Source organism: Lissotriton helveticus, chromosome 6 (assembly GCF_964261635.1).
Source record: "Lissotriton helveticus chromosome 6, aLisHel1.1, whole genome shotgun sequence".
Lineage (NCBI taxonomy): Eukaryota > Metazoa > Chordata > Amphibia > Caudata > Salamandridae > Lissotriton > Lissotriton helveticus.
In genome coordinates, this window is record NC_136067.1 from 523,601,113 (window position 1) to 523,618,351 (window position 17,239).

The following is a 17,239-nucleotide window of genomic DNA, read 5'->3' on the forward strand; positions in this document are numbered from 1 at the left end:
AGGCCCAGAAGACAAATTTGTGCCATCCACAGCTCGAACGGGTTCTGGTCTTACCTTCTTTTCAAATTGAATTCCTAAAGATTTAGCAAATTGGATGTCACAAAAGTTCCCAGTTGCTCCCGAATCCACCATCACCGAAACTTCTTCCCCATGAGATTTTCCCAAAAATATCTTACTAGACAAAATCAAATGCGGGGCTGCAGACTGCAAAGTATTCGCCAAAAACTGTGACTTTGGAGTTGTCTCATCACTCGCTCCCACCAGTGCAACTCCGTCTACTGGTGGAGCCGGTCTTTTACCCACGAACTGGTCTTGGGTCTCTTTGAACATTCCTTGACAAAATGGCCCGACTGGCCACAATACATGCACAGCTTGCCTTGACGCCTCTTTTCTCTCTCCTCCTTGGTAAGAGGACCTCGTATCGCACCCACCTGCATGGGTTCTTCAGAGAAGTGACTTTGACTCTCTTGGCTCTTGACCAACTCCGACCTGACTCGATCAAATCGTGGCGGAAGAGTACGAACATCTCTCCGCCGCTCATTTCGTCTTTCTGCCTGCCGCTGGTCAATCTGCAAAACCAGATCTATAAGTTCAGATACATCGGTTGGTCTCTTGGGGATCTGAGCCAGTCCATCCTTCAATTCATCCTTCAAACCTCTGTAAAAAATTGCCGCCCTCTTGGATTCTGGCCAACTAGTTTCTACGATCAATTTGTTAAATTGTGCCAAATACGCCACCAGATCTCGATTTCCTTGCTTTAACTCCAGCAATTCATTGTCGGTAGTTTGTGAAATGGTTCTTCGATCAAAGATACGCAAAAATTCAGCCTCGAAATCTTCAAATTTGTACAACACCGGGTCATTACAGGCCACCAAAGGCAATGAGCACGCCGCTGCATCGCCACTCAGGTAGGACACCACAAACGCCACTTTAGACTGGTCCTCCTTAAATAAAATGGGCTTGCACAGGAAATGCAAAGAGCACTGTGTAAGAAAAATCTGTGCCTTATGGGGATCTCCCTGAAATCTCTCGGGGGGGGGCCAATGGAATGGTAGGGGACATAGCATGCACAACCTGCGTAGTTAACTCTGAAGAAGAAGAGGAAGAGGGCGCAAAAGCAGATGACTTAATACTCCCAAAATTAGGACATGGACTTTCAGATAGCTCATCTATTCTCTGACGTAAATAACTGGCCTCCTGATTAGATTTCCTCACCTCCTCCCTGGTTTCACTCAGCTGCTTCTGTAGCCCCTCTAATACCGAAGCCAAGGCCTTGACATCTAGCCCTTCAGCCATCTCGCCCGGACGGAAGGTAATTTTGGCACTTCAATCTGTCAGAAGCAGTACCTGAATTATCTTGATTCCGTGGGAGCGAATGACCAATGCTTCACTGCTGATATTTTCCAAATTCCCAATCACCCCTACACCCGGATTTCTCCAAGTCTAGGAATGGAGGGGAAAGGGGAAGTGGATAACGAACAACAAAGAGAGACTTCCACACTGGTGTCTTCTTAACTACCTCTTGAAATTGGAGATGCGAAGGAACACCTGATACTAAGTGGAAATTGCTTCTCTCTTGAGAGTATTCTACAATTCAGTCTTGCTAGTAGGATTGTAGGACTCTAGTTGTCGTTAGTGTCTTTAGAAGGTTGCATCAAGTAAAGGTGGTAAATAACAGTATAACCATATGCATATAATTTATACTCCCATTTACTTGTAGTATCTGGTAGATTTCTCGACTTGTAGAATGACTCACACTGTTTACTGTACCAAAGGAACAGCTATTGTCTCAAGAAAGTCTCTTGCCTTCAATTCCTATAGAACTGCCTGATATCATTTACAGGTATGAAAGAACAAGTTGGCTGAGGCTATTCAGGACAAGCTGAACTTCTTAAGGAAACGAATAACTGCCACACGGTAAATATTGTTCTAGAATTGCTCTGGGTGAACAACGCTGTAATAAAGTCTTTATGAAGTATTGGAAACTTCTTACCGCTTAAGCCTGGAATCGAAGCGGAAGAATTACTTGCCCAAAGGAATTGTCTGCATACGAATTCTGCCTCAGAAATTCCCCCTCCGACTCCACTGGACACACGAAAATGAGGAGCTGCGGCGGGAATGGAACTGTGAGTCTATGACTGGAATATACGGGCTTCACATCAACGAATTCTGAAGAATGTGACAGGAGCCCACAACGGAACGTCTTACTGCCGGTAAATGACAGTTGAAGTGCGCCACATAGAACGCGCAGGGAAAAGAAATGGCGGACTGAGCGGCAAAGACTAGAACGCTAACCTAACACTCTGGTGGCGCAATCAGGAAGTGTTAACCAACCCTTCCCCAGACTGCGAACATGAACCTGCTTCTGAATGGAACCCCATATTGGAAACGGCGGCAAAGAGTTTCTTTGGACCTTGAAAGTGGGAACAGAAAGGAGCCTAGTGATAGAACCTGGCATGATCCTGACAGTCCCAGAGTGTTCTAAAGAACAACTAGAGCGCTAACAGTCTTACTTATGACAAAAGTATGGCACACCTGAAGTCATCTTGATTGGAATAAAGTGTTAACACTTAAAACATTTAATTTGCAAAGGAACAACATGAGGGGGTTCATTTTGCCATAGAAATTATGATTAGTGCTGAAGAAAGAAAAATTAGGGCACATTTTGAGTGACTTCTCAAATCCTCTTATATTTCATTAAAAAAATTCTGATATGCAGTCTCCCAAGATGGCCACCAGAGACAAAAGAGCCCAAATGTAGCCCAAATATCAGCCAGATGTAGCCCAACTATAGCCCAATGACAGTAGTTAGGACCTAGTTTCCATAGGAAATCCGCAACATTCTATTGAGAATAACTTTGGCGCCGGTGGACGAATCTTTGCGAATTTCTCAAAGAAGATGGCCTGCTCCGCTCCGCTCCTTCCCTGAAAGTTTGGGGGGGATTTGTCAAGTGGGGGATGAGATAAAAGGGGGGTCCCAAAACGTGTTTTCCCCATGTTATTTTCCATAGGACGTTTAGACACGGCTACAGCTCGAACGGCTGAATGGATTTATAAGAAATTTGGTAGAAAGGTAGAGTCCGGCTTGCAGATTACGCTTTTCTTTGAATGGTGTAAATCTGTTCAGTAGTTGCTGAGAAAATTAACTTTGAAAAAATATATATTGGGCTACATTGGGCTATATATATGTTAGAGCCCAAATGTAGCCAATGTAGCCCAAAGATGGCCACCAGAGACAAAAAAAAACAAATGTAGCCCAAATATCAGCCAGATGTAGCCCATCTATAGCCCAATGACAGAATGTCCCAGAGTGTTCTAAAGAACAACTAGAGCGCTAACAGTCTTACTTATGACAAAAGTATGGCACACCTGAAGTCATCTTGATTGGATTAAAGTGTTAACACTTAAAACATTTAATTTGCAAATGAACAAAATGAGGGGGTGCATTTTGCCATAGAAATTATGATTAGTGCTGAAGAAAGAAAAATTAGGGCACATTTTGAGTGACTTCTCAAATCCTCTTATATTTCATTAAAAAAATTCTGATATGCAGTCTCCCAAGATGGCCACCAGAGACAAAAGAGCCCAAATGTAGCCCAAATATCAGCCAGATGTAGCCCAACTATAGCCCAATGACAGAATGTCCCAGAGTGTTCTAAAGAACAACTAGAACGCTAACAGTCTTACTTATGACAAAAGTATGGCACACCTGAAGTCATCTTGATTGGAATAAAGTGGTAACACTTAATACATTTAATTTGAAAAGGAACAAAATGAGGGGTTTCATTTTGCCATAGAAATGTTATATATATATATATATATATATATATATATATATATATATATTACCTACTGGCGGTCGCCAGTAGGTATATATAGTTAGGATTTTTTCTCTATGGGATTTTTGAAAATTCTATGTCTAATAACTTTGCCGTTTGTGGACGGAATTGGCTGAAATTTTCAGGAAAATGGCACATTTTGTTTCTGAGCAGCCTTTGAAAATTTGGGGGGGGTTCGTGAAGGGGGGGCCGAGAAAAAAGGGGGGTCCCAAAACGCGTTTTTCCCATGTTAATTTCCATAGGGCGGTTGGCCTCACTTTTAGCCCGAACGGCTGAATGGATTTGCACGAAACTTGGCAAAATTGTAGGGACTGGTAGCCCGATGTGCCTTTTGTAGGTCTCAATATATGTGCTCCAGTGGATTTTGAGAAATTAACGTTTAAAAAAAGATATATATCTGTAACAGCGGACCGGGCAGCGGCCCAGGACGCGTACTTTTCGCGCAACGGAGCTTTGTGAAGCGAAGCTGATTGGTTCTCCGGCGTCTGTCAACATTCCAAACAGTCCGTAGCGGCCGCCATCTTGTCTCTCGGTAGGATCGAGAGACAAGAGGAGGCGAAAGCGAAGGGGCAAATGACCATAAGGGGGAATAGTAGATCCTCGCTGACCCCCTAGGTTTGATGTGGAGGTTTTAAAAGGGCCCCGCGGGGCAAAAAAAAAAATAATAATAATAATCGAACGGCTGAATGGATTTGCACGAAACTTGGCAAAATTGTAGGGACTGGTAGCCCGATGTGCCTTTGCTAGGTCTCAATATATGTGCTCCAGTGGATTTTGAGAAATTAACGTTCAAAAAAAGATATATATCTGTAACAGCGCTCCGCTTCGCGTACTTTTCGCGTTACGGAGGTTTGCGAAGCTGATTGGTTTTTCGGCGTCTGTAAACATTCCAAACAGTCCGTAGCGGCCGCCATCTTGTCTCTCGGTAGGATCGAGAGACAAGAGGAGGCCAAAGCGAAGGGGCAAATGACCATAAGGGGGCCTAGTAGATCGTCCCTGACCCCCTAGGTTTGATGTGGAGGCTTTGAAAGGTTCTCGCAGGGCAAAAAAATATATACCGTTTTTTTAGTTTTTTTGCGTGGAGTGCGCTCGGTTCGCGAACCGGGAAGCGTTCTGGGGAGCGTACTTTCTTGAAAATTAGTGAAAAAAGTTAGAGTACAATAATAATTGTGAGTGATCAGATGTAGGGTAGCTCTGAGAAGAGCTTTTGGGTTTATGGTACATTTAGGTACTTATAAGTAGGTACCAATGCACATTCTTAAATTCAGAGTGAAAACTCTGTTGCCCTCATCTGAGAAGTGAACTCCATCTCCTCTGTAGATATCTTGCATGTAGTAACGCAAGTTATTGTTGTAGAGGGAGCCCATTCCATGGTCTCTCAAGTAAGCTGAAACAGATTTGTTTACATGCTTCCTCGACTTCTCAATTTGTGGACAAAATTGGTTTGACCACCTCCATTTCTGTCTTTGGCATATATTTGAATATACCAAGGCAGTCTGAGGAAAAAGTGCCATCAATTGCTCAAAGGTGTCCTTTAAAAGCATTTCCAGACCTACCCCAGTCAAAGTGCCCAAATCATTACCTCCACAGTGCACAATTAACAGGTCAGGTTTGGGCAAATGCATAAAGGTTTTCACCAATGGTATCAATTGGTGACATTTTAATCCTCTGTGGCCAAACCACTTAATTTCCACATCTTGTAAATTGAGGTTAGGTAAATTCCTGTTTTCAGCGTACCTTTGAGCCCAATATATGTAACTATGTCCAACAATCCAGACGGAAAACATGGCGAGAGAAGGTTCTGCTGCAGTCAGATGAAGTGTGGCAATGAAATGGCAGTTGAAAAAATGAGAGTGTAAAATGAAAAAAACTGAGGAGTTTCTGTGTTAATGAAGCAGTAAGAGTGATTGGTGGATTTTGATTGCTGAAAACAGAAAGTTAGTGTGAATGGATGAGTTCGTTGAAAGATGTATTTTGAGTGGCGAAGAAAAAATCATTAAATGAAAGAATGCTCTGGATATGCAGGTGCACTGAGAGTTCAGAGTTCAATTGCAACATTGTTGTGTGAGAGGTCTTGCAAGAGGTGGTTGCTATGCAGAAAAAGCAGAGAGGGGGCAGAGGGGGGAAGGGTTTTGCTTTGAAAAAAAGTGAGGGAAGAGTTTTGATTGGGTGACATGAGAGATATGTGTGAGGAATTACAGCATTTCTGTGCTTTTGATAGCTGCAGACTCTGGAGTGAATACCTTTTGCTCTGCTGAAGACAAATTGGTGTGTTTCTGAGACTGTTTTGAAACTCAAAGTATTTGCTAAGGTGAGAAAAGATTTCTTTAATTTAGATAGAAAATAGTGTGCTTTAAGGAGAAAATTATGAAGAAAGTTGTGTTTTTCAAATGTTGCTTTGTCTCAAGTGTTTCACAAATAGATTTTGTTTCTTTGAGAAATTGTAATTGGAGAAAATGTGAAGTATTAGTACTGACAGGGCTTTTATGTGCATAGGAGCTGTGGAGTGTTTTCAAATTATGACTTGTAAATCGTTTTTGAGAAAAAGCAATGGTTTTAATATTGATGAGAAGGACATAATGGTGTCTGCTTCTTTATAAGGTAATTGAGAGTCTGTGATGTTATTTTTCCCATTTCAATGTAAGAAGTTTGTCTGTGGAGCAAATTGCTTGTAAATATGCTCCCACCTGTGCATGGCAAATTTAGATTTTGAATGTTTCCGTTACATAGGCATGTTAAAGGTGACGGAAAATGCTGCAAAGGCAATCAAAAAATGCTTTTATGTGTCTTAAGGACATTTTAAGTCATTTCCCCATGTGCAGTGTTTTCAAATTATGAGTTGAAAATCGTTTTTGAGGTAAAGGAATGTTTTCAAAATTTATGTGCGCCATATGACCCCAAATTTCTTTTTCAGGGGTGCAGCAGGGTGTTCTTAAGACACCCCTGCACCGTCGGAAAAATTCGTAATTTGCGATGAGGTAATTGCTAATCGCAAATTGTACCTTCATTCCTATGGGCCTCCTGCTGCATGGAAATGAATGGGTAATCTTGCTGAAATGCAAAGTCGAATCTGTATTTAAAAGGGTCTGCACCTCTGTACGGGTGTTCGCTGTGTGAAGGACGAAAGTTTCACGGGCCGAACTCAAGGCCACCTCTCTCTGAGACAAAATAGCTCTTATTCTTGCCATGCCGTTGAAATGTGCTGCCAAGGTTGGTATTTGTGGCCAGATTGAAAACTCCCTATGTTCATGTGTGGGAGGAAATAGAACATTTCTGCAGCAAATAACCAGTTCATTTACTGTTACGATAAAATGAATACTTTTAATTAACCCAGAACAATCTTCATTATTGAGCATCAAATAACTACCATTTTCCAAGAACTTGAACGTGGGGATGATAGCAGGAACTGGTGTGCCTTGCAACACGCAAGCCATATTTGGTCGGTGTTTGTTGCATGAACCGTGTAACTGTATGTGCCTACACATTAGTGAATGATCTGGCGTCTCAATGCATTCCTCTCCATTCAGATAAAGTTCTTGATCATCTTTGAAAATCTGTATGTGTATGGAAGCGACCAGACTTGATGAAGAAAACCACTACCTAAAGGTTCATAACGACCTATTGGTATATATTTCATACAATTTGAAAACTTATATAAAGCAAAAGGCAGCGTTATTAAACCGTGGATAAGGCACGTTGCCAAAGCAGTCAACCTTTTGGATTTATACTGGAAATGTTAAAGGAAGAATTACGGAGTAGGGCCTGTAAATCTTTAATAGACAACGAGTAAAATTACTCCAACCATCGTATTCCTCTAACTCCGGGATAGTAGGGGTGTATAATTTTTTAGAAGTAGCCAATCCAAAGCATTTGGTCTGGGAAATTGTTTCATTCACAAACAACATATGTTTTGGGATGAGACATGCACGGTGGAAAGCCTCAGTGCCTTGTACCTGCCAGGTTCGTGAACCCCAAACTGATGTAGATCCTGGATATTTTTACTCTGTATTACGTTAGCATGGTCTCATTACTGGTTTAAACGCCATTTTTCCTTTTTTGTAACTTCTGCACACGACACTTAGTTGTTGCTTTAGCTTTCAGCCTACCTGCGTCAAGATCTATGCCTGCTTCAAGCAGGCGCAGGGTTTTGATGTAGCTTTGTCCTATCTGATTGTAAATGCGGCACACCGTGGGTGGCAGAGCAGCGGTGCACGTTAACTGGTGCATCCCTGGGGATGTGCTAGTTAATATAAATCTGCCCCTTTACATTTAATTATGTGCAGGGGACACAGAGTAGGTGAGGTTTATCCAAGGTTAAGAAGAGATGAGTCCTGTTCAGTGAAAAATTGGAGATAGGCTTCAGTATATTATATACTTAAGTAGTGTGTTAAGTTTTTGATGACTGTTATTAATTTACTGTTGGGTAATAGTGGTTAATAACATTTTTTATTATATTTTACCACAGATTCAACTGCAGATTATTTCAAGATTTTAGGATGCCTAGCAAAGAAAGAGTAAGAAAGGCTGGAAAACGTCAAAGACAGCAGGAGCATGGAATATTGCAGCAGTCCTCTAACAAAAAGATTTGTCAAGTCACCAAGAAAGCACCGGGTAAGAGTCGAAAAACAGTCATAAGAAATATGTGTAGTAAAAAAAATATTACTACAGAAAATGTTTCACTCCAGAAAAGGAGAATGAATTCAAATGGTAAGGAAAGGCCAATGAGAAATGTTACTGCTAGAGTAAGAGATAACTCTATGCATGAAAGTAGAAGGAAACAACAGTTTAGGGATATTCGTAAACGAATGTTCCGCAACAGGATAATTGGGAATTTGTTAAAAAATATTAAGAAAGGTCAGCAGAAAGTGGTTTTTTATAAGAGAAAAAAAATAGTTGAGAAAGTTATTGATCAGGCATTTGAAATTAAACGTAAGTTATTTATTTTGACAATCAATAGAATTAGGAAGCTAAACAAGGTAATTTATGATTTCAAAAGAAATAGTAGATGGAAGAGAATAGTTAATCGTAGTAATTTTTGTGAAGTTTTTTCTGGAGAATGGATGCATAGTTCAAGCTCTGAGGCATTTTTTAATGAGGAGAGTTATTTCCAGGATAATGATTTGGTGCATGCAGTTGACACCAGTGGTCGAGCTTATGAAGTGAAAGATGGTTGTCCAGTTGAAAAAGAAAAACTTGTGAGAACAGAGATAGAAGAGGTGTTAGGTAATGAGGTTTTAGGGAGACGTCCTAAGGGTCCTGTGTACACCTGGAAGTGTAGTAGTATTTGCAGTGTACGACAGGATTCCATCAATTTGCTTTGTGATTTTATACGGTCATTTAGTAAGAAAAGTTTGAAGCAGAAAATGAAGTTGTTGCAAGAATTAGATCCTTGCAGAGTGAGAGAAGTGATAGGTTTGCATGGTCATTCACTGGCTTGTCTTTCCAGGAGAGTATGCCAGAGTGTTTTTCATCATTTCAGGATGCTAGCAGTGCATCATAATAAAGTGAGGAAATTAGTTAGAATGTTGTATTATGCTAAGAGTCCAGCAATTATGCTTAAACAATTATGCGCTGCTCTTTTGCATGGTTCTGAAATAGATGTGAAGAATATATGTGAAGAAATTGAGTTTTGTTACTTTGGAAGTAAAGAGGAGAATGTTGAAATTGACCAAGAAGAAGAGAGTAATGTGGAAGATAGTGTACAGGTTTCCAGTACAGATAATTTCCAGAGGGAAATTGCGACGTTTGAGGTGAAATCAAGTGAGAGGCCAAATTTCACTTGTGTGTGTTGTCGACGCACTTATTATAAGAATCAGACTAAGTTAGTGGATTTATATGGAAAAAGTGAAAGGGAAAATAATAGTGAATGGAAGGATTTTACAACATACTTGATGGTAGAAAATTGTTTTGATTTGGGATTGGATCAACGTGTGTGTACTTATTGTTGTAACAAATTAAATCAAAACCAGATGCCTGCTAGAGCAGTTCATAATAATCTGGAATTGGTTGAAATTCCTTCTGAATTGAAGGATTTAAATACTTATGAATCTATTTTGATTCAAAGTATCCATCCCTTTCAGGCTATTGTAAGAATGGAGCCAAAGACAGGGAAATTGCCTCCATCAGATTTACAGAGAGGATTAAAGGGAAGAGTTGTTTATTTGCCTCTAGATTTGAAGAAAAACATTAACACAATTGGAGTAGAAAAAGTGGAAGAGGAACCTCTGGTTATCTTAGTTAATGGGGTTCCGACAAAGAATAAGAAAATATGGCAAGATTTAGTAGATGTTAGGAAAGTCAAAAGGGCAACATTGTATTTGAAAAAATATAATAAATACTATAAAAATGTATATGTTGCAGAAGAGGAAGTAAGTGAGGAAGAGGATAGCGATTTGTGTGCTGGTCAAATTGAGAAAGTAGAACCCTCTACTAGTGAAGAAATATATGAACATTATAGTGTTCATCCTTTGCATTCCAAGGAAGTCATGGGGAATGCTATTGAGTTGTTTCAAATGAAACAAGCGAAAGGGAGTCCCATTAGTGTTTGGGAGGAAAGTTTGGAAGCTCGGTGTTTCCCACAGCTTTTTCCAACAGGTCAGGGAGGAAGATATGATGAGCGACCTCATCAAATTCCTGCTTCTGAATACCGGACTTTGCGATTGTATGCAGGAGATCCTAGGTTTCGACAATGCATTCCTTATTTGTTTCATCTCCTGTTTGAAAGCGATCTGTCTGGACTGTCATATGCAGTGAACCACATCTTGAAAAGTGGTATACACATGCAAAACATCTCGGCAAGTGACTTTATGGATAAAGTCAATGTCCAAGACAGTATTTTGGATTCTCACCTGATTAATCTCATGGCGTGTCAGCGTGGTACTAATGAGTACTGGTACCGTCGTCATGGTGATTTAAAATGTATGCTGAGGAACTTAGGAACTCCCACATGGTTCCTCACTTTGAGCTGTGCTGAGTATGGCTGGGAAGACTTACTTGAATTTCTACGAGAGGCAAATGCTAACGTAGAAAACATCGAATTCAAGACACCCGGAGAACTGTGCTCTTTGGATCCAGTCAATGTATGTAGGTACTTCAATCATAGATTTGAAGGTATGATGTCTTTCATCATGAATAAGAAGAATCCACCTCTTGGAGAGGTGTTGGATTTCTTCTGGAGGAAGGAGTACCAAGCAAGAGGTGCTCCTCATATACATATGTTGCTGTGGATCAAGGATGCACCTAAATTTGGAACGGATGCAGACGACTCAGTGATGAGTTTCATAGAACAGTATTCTACGTGTGCTGTTCCAAACGCAAAGGAGAAAAAAAGCCTAAGAGAAAAAGTTCTACGTTTCCAAAGCCATCGATGTGGAAAGTACTGACGTCGTAAATTCCGGAACAAAGACAAGTTCTACACCAAATGTCGTTTCGGCTTTCCACGATCGGTGATTTCTAAAGGAAGAGTGAACAGTTTGATGTCTTCGCTGCGACATAATGTGATGAAGAAATCACCTAAAAACACATACAATTTGAAGAGGAACGAAGAGTCTAAGTACATCAACGACTACAACCCGGTGATTTTGTCCATGTGGAATGCTAACATGGATATACAGTTTGTGGCTGATAACTGTATGGCTGTGGCTAGGTATGTGACATCTTACATCACCAAAAAAGAGAAGTCAGAATTGAAGGATATGTGGGAGGACATTTCCCATGAAAAGAGCCTCAGCAAGAAGTTGTACAGTTTCAGTCTGAAGATGTTGTCGCATCGAGAAATCGGAGCTTACGAATGTTCTGACCGGTTGTCTTCAGCAAGTCTCTATGCCAAGTCCAGGAGTATCGTTTGGGCGAGTGTTGGTCTTGCTGCAACGCGTAATCGAGTTCTGAAACCTGTGCGGGAAATTGAGTATTTGGCGGAAAAGGAGCCAAACAGTACCGACATTTTGAAGAGCAACATGTTGGATACATATTATCCAAATCGAAGCAGTCACCTCGAGAATGTTTGTCTGTATGAGGTTCTGCAAAATTACATATTCAAGAGGAACATCAAAGAAGATACTGAGAAAGGAGTGTATGCTGTAATAGGAAGTGAGGGATGTCTGGTCAAGCAAAGAAAATGCCACTTGATAAACCATCGAAAATTGAGTGGCGAATCTCCTGAAAAAAAGGAGTTTTTCTATTTAGCACTTTTGCAACTTTTTAAGCCTTGGCGTGCAGAAGAGGAACTGCTTGGAGATTTCCTCTGTTACGAAGACTCTTTCAATGCTGCCAAGGAGACCATAGAATGTCCTGCTTTTCCCAAATATGTAGAAATGTTGAATGTGGAAATTGAGCAGGAAGCAACGATTGCAGCCGAGATTGCCAGAGACAGTTCTCAGGACAGTCAGAGTTCTGCTTCATTGAGTCAGGATCCACTAGGAGGACCTCTTATCGAAAATGAAGCTGCCACTGCTATGAATGAAGTGGAAAGAGCCATGGCACATGCTCAGGAGGATGCGGTTAACTTAGAAGAGTTGGAAAGACAACTCAACGTTGAGCAGAGGAAAATATATGACGAACTTACCATGCAAATTGATCATGGATTAAGTCATGACAAGAAAGAGTGCTCATGTACGTCGTTGAAGCCTGTCCGACTGTACGTGAGTGGAGAAGCGGGAACTGGAAAAAGTTTCCTTATTAAAGCAATTTCATGTTATTTGCAGGAAAGGACAGAGTCATCGCTGTCTTGTGTTGTCACCGCTCCAACTGGACTGGCAGCACATAACATTAAAGGGATTACTTTACATCGTTTACTGATGCTGCCAGTGGAGCATGACAACAAATTAGAATATCACAAGCTATCTGGAGATGCTTGTTTTGAAGTTTCAAGAGTCTTGAGGAAAATGAAACTTCTTATCATTGACGAAGTAAGCATGGTTTCCAATGTCATGCTTGCCTTTGTGCATTTGAGAATGCAAGAAGTTCTCAAAACAGAGTATGATGTGTTATTTGGTGGCAAACACATCATTGTTTTTGGAGATCTTCTGCAGCTGACACCAGTGAAAGGGCAACCTGTGTTCAAAATGCTCACGCATGAAGATACCAGGAAGTGCTTAGGGAGTATTGGCAACGTCAATATATGGTTAAACTTCAATTATGCTGAACTGCATGAAAATATGCGTCAGGCAAAGGATGAAGTTTACAAGACTATTCTACAAGATGTTAGAATTGGAAAAGTGACCGAGCATGGGAAAGAAGCTTTACATGCACGATTACTGACAAATTTATATCCAGACGAAGATGTTGTGCCTGAGAATATTTTTCAGAAAGTTACTGAGAAAAAATCTGGAATATGTTTGATGCCAACTCTTGCAGAATGTGCCAAATTCAACTACAAAATGTTGCATTTAGAAAAGCAAGAGATTGTGAAATTGGAAGCTATTGACAGAGTAGAGCATATGGGATCAACAATTATTTTGTCTGAGAATCTGAAAACAAAATTGGATTCATTAGAGAAGAGTATATCTAAAACTGCGGGTTTTGAAAAGACTCTGAATGTGTGCTTGAACTGCCGTATAATTTTAAGAAGGAATTTACATGTTGAAAGAGGTCTGGTAAATGGATCAATGGGTAATGTTGTTGATTTTGTGAAATACAGAAATAGAGATGGAATTGAATTTTTAAAAATTAAATTTGATGGCATTGAGGAAGTACAGCTAATTGCTCGTTGTTCTGCTAGATTTTTGCTTGTAAAAGACTTATATGTTCGTCGTAAGCAGTTTCCTGTTTGCTTGGCATATGCGGTGACAATCCATAAATCGCAAGGTTTAAGTGTAGACTGTGCATTGGTGAATATTGGCAGTTCTGTGTTCAAGGAGGGTATGGCATATGTGGCATTGTCACGAGTTAGGACTTTATCGGGATTGTACTTGATTGAGTGTGATGTCACAAACATTTGTGCGGATCTAGATTGTGTTAAGGAATACAATAGGTTGAGAAGAGAGTATGCGCCACATTTGCCTCAGTATCCTTTGTTTGAGAAACGTGTGGTAGGCCGGAAACGAAGAAATGTGACCAATACTGGGGAGGTTGTAGCAAAAAGACGAAAAGTTGATGAACCTGAAATTATAAGCAGAAACAAAAAGGATTCTGTTGAAGATGTTGTTGGTTTTCAATTTGAAAACAGTTCTGGTGTCAACTGCTATGCTAATGTAGTGGTTAATGTTGTCTTTTCTCTAGAAACTTTAAAAGAACAGATTGTGGTCAATTCGGATCAAAGATTTTGCAGTTTGTTAAATTCTGTGTTAGAGAAATGTAGCACTGATAGAACAAACATAGAAAGTGTGTCTGAAATTCGAAATCTGTTAGACAGATGTTCAGGCCAAACACAATTCTCTCAAAATAGTCAGCAAGATTGTCAGGAGTTTTTAATGTATATGCTTGATGTATTGCATGATGAAGGTGTAGATGTAGATCACCTGTTTGGGCTTTCTTATCAATGGCAGCATGACTGCGAGAACTGTAGGGTATCAGCTACTACTAGTGTAGACTCAGAAAGATTTATATATTTAACTTTGCCAGACAGTAAATCAGTCTCTTTTAATAAGCTAGTAAAAGCAGCTGATCACAACATGGAGTGTAGCCAATGTAAATCTGAAATGATGTCCACATTATTTATACGAACATATGGCCAGTATGTCATTTTAATGTTCCAACGATGTAGGCCTGATGGAACAAAATTGACAACTTTAATTAAAAATTTTGTAGCTTCGCAGTTGTCAATATCAGGAAGGACTTTTGTAACTGTAGCAATTATATATCATGATGGTCCTTCAATAACATCAGGACATTATACAGCTTATTTAAAGTGTAGAAATGGCTGGTCATTCTGCAATGATTCTGTTTTAATTTTCAAAAAAAAATTGCCATATGACCTTAAAAACTCTTACCTGGTGTTTTTAAAACCAAAATTTTAGGGAAAGAATCTCGGGATGTGCTCTGAGGAATTTCAAGAAGTTCTCATGGCTCCTACACTATTTGGCCTTGACGATAAGTGTAGTACAGAGACATAACTTTTTACCATAACACTGGACGTTATTGAGAAATACGTGCACTTTGAATGAGTTCAGAAAAACTATTTCTTTTTATAAGCTAATTGAAGCAGCGAATCAAAACATGGAGTAGAGGGAATGTAAGTCTGCAATGCTGTCTACTGTTTTACATTGCTTTGTGATTAAAAGTGATGTAGAGAATTAAATAATTGTACTAGTCATAAAGGTAGTGTAAGTCTGCTTCATAGTAAGCAGTATCAGTGTGATAGGAAATGTAGAACATGATTGAGCAAGAAGGGGAAGATATTACTAGTCCAGGATTGTGTAAATGATCTTCAACATTTTAATTCTGAAAGTTGCGGAAATGCGAAAAGACGGGATTGGCTTACAAGAAATCCAAGAGTTATAAATGGCTTTGACAAGATTTGGCCTTGTGGAAACTTGTGGTAGAGAGCAAGAAGTCATTTATTGTATGTAACATGTTTTTGAAAACGATGGAGGTTTTCTTTCAGAAAGTGGCGGGTTGAAAGTAATAACAGCACAACAGAGTGTAAGCTGTTCATAGGACATCCTTGGCCGTCATGGAAAGTAAGTTAACTTTAAGGAGTTCTGAATTCTGATTTGTAATGTATGGGTTTTTTAAACACAATCATTTTGATTGTGTTTTTTTTTCCCCGCTGTTATATGATGAATACCTTCAAGTCACTGTTTTAGTGAAATTTGATACATTCTGAGAACAGCAAAAATAAACCATTTAACATGTATAATTAATTCTGTTCTGTTTGCATTTATGATGTACATGTAGAACTGTGTAGGAGGCATGGAGAAGGTGAGGCTTCTGTCAGTGTCAAAGTTGTTGCATACAGTGCTCATATTCTACGTAGTCTTTTATATTTCATTACTTTCACTGTTTCTGACAGATCTAAAAAATTTTTTTTTAAAAGAACAGTAAGTATAAGGGAAGGAAACAGACAGTTATGTTAAAAGAAACACAGCTATAGGGAATAAACTAGGGATACTGTTACCCGCAATCCTCTGCTGATGATGTCACTGAGCATGTCATGAATGATGTAATATGTGACATCATCAGCAGTGGATTACGGGTAATAGTATCTCTAGTTTACTCCCCTATAGCTGTCTCTTTTAACATAACTGTCTGTTTCCTTCCCTTATACTTACTGTTCTTTTTAAAAAAAAAAAATTTTTGGTTCGCTTCCGGTTCGCGTACCGGGGAGCGAACTGGGAAGCGAACTAAGAGAAATAGAGGTTGGCACAGTTGCAAATATTGTACCAATTTTTTTATAACGGGGAGGTAGTTCTGAAAAGAACTTTTTTTTAAATTGTTTTTGTTGTTTTATATTTTTTTTATTATTTTTCTGAACATTTTTTTACTTTTTTTGAATTTTTCTGAACAGTTTTATATTTTTTTTGGTTTTTTTTCGGAGGGGGCAACGAAAACGATTCATTGTAAAGGGCTCAACAGGAGGAAGAAAACAAAAAAAAGAATTTATTGTTTGGGGAGTTTCGGACAAACATGAGCATGATTGTTAATAGCTCTGTTGATCAGAGTGATGCTACTTTCTGCGTAGCAAATGATTCCACTGCAATGTACGCAGACTTGTTTTACTTCACGAAATCTCGTTTGTATATTTGGCACCATCTCCCTGCCCTCTGGTCCCGTTACTTCCGGTACAACAGATCTTCTGGCCATAATAGGGAGATTATCTAGGTCGTCCTGTTCCTCTTCTTCCTCTTCTTGCTGAATTATAACTTTAGCAGGTGGTCCACTCTTCCTTGGATGTGGTGGAGGTGGTGGGGAAGCACCAGCTGAAGCTAGTAAAGAAGCCATTGCTCACTGGTAACAAAGGGTCTTTCTCTCACAATGATGAAAGTCAGAGTGAGGAAAGAAGGAGGGATTTTCACCATTTGGGAAAAAAAATAGTTCTCAACCAATGAAAAGTGTTCATTTTAGATCATATGACCTAGTCTTACATCATTAGGAAACCGAAAGTGAAATGAACCAATGAAAAGTGTTATTACCAAGTCACATGACCTGCTGTGTTTACGTTACGCGCTTTGCAGGGCCTCCCGGTTTGCTTCCAGAAACCTGTGCTTTGCGACTCGGTAAGCGTACGAGTTCGCTAACGTAGCACGTCATATGACGTATCACGCGACAACGCGAAACGTCATGCGGACGGGAGGCGTCACGATGTTGTTTTCTAACGCGGCAGTTGCGGTAAAGAAACGTTTACCGGCTCGCGGTCTATTTCGCGGCATCAAGGTCAGCTAACGGGAAGCTTCCCGATTCGCGAAGCGGGAACGAAGAAAAAAAAATATTTTAAAAAAAAATTATTCATAAACATATAAAAT

General features: G+C 39.8%; 1 protein-coding gene across 1 annotated transcript in view; it reads right to left on the minus strand.

Annotated features, from left to right (window-relative positions):
- Nucleotides 1-1,387: 1,387 nt before the first annotated feature.
- Nucleotides 1,388-17,239, minus strand: part of LOC144762383 (uncharacterized) — a 73,451-nt gene continuing 57,599 nt past the window's right edge. The window contains exon 3 of the mRNA XM_078647553.1: nt 1,388-1,443. Coding sequence (XP_078503679.1) covers nt 1,388-1,443 — 56 coding nt within the window. The remainder of the gene's footprint in view (nt 1,444-17,239) is intronic.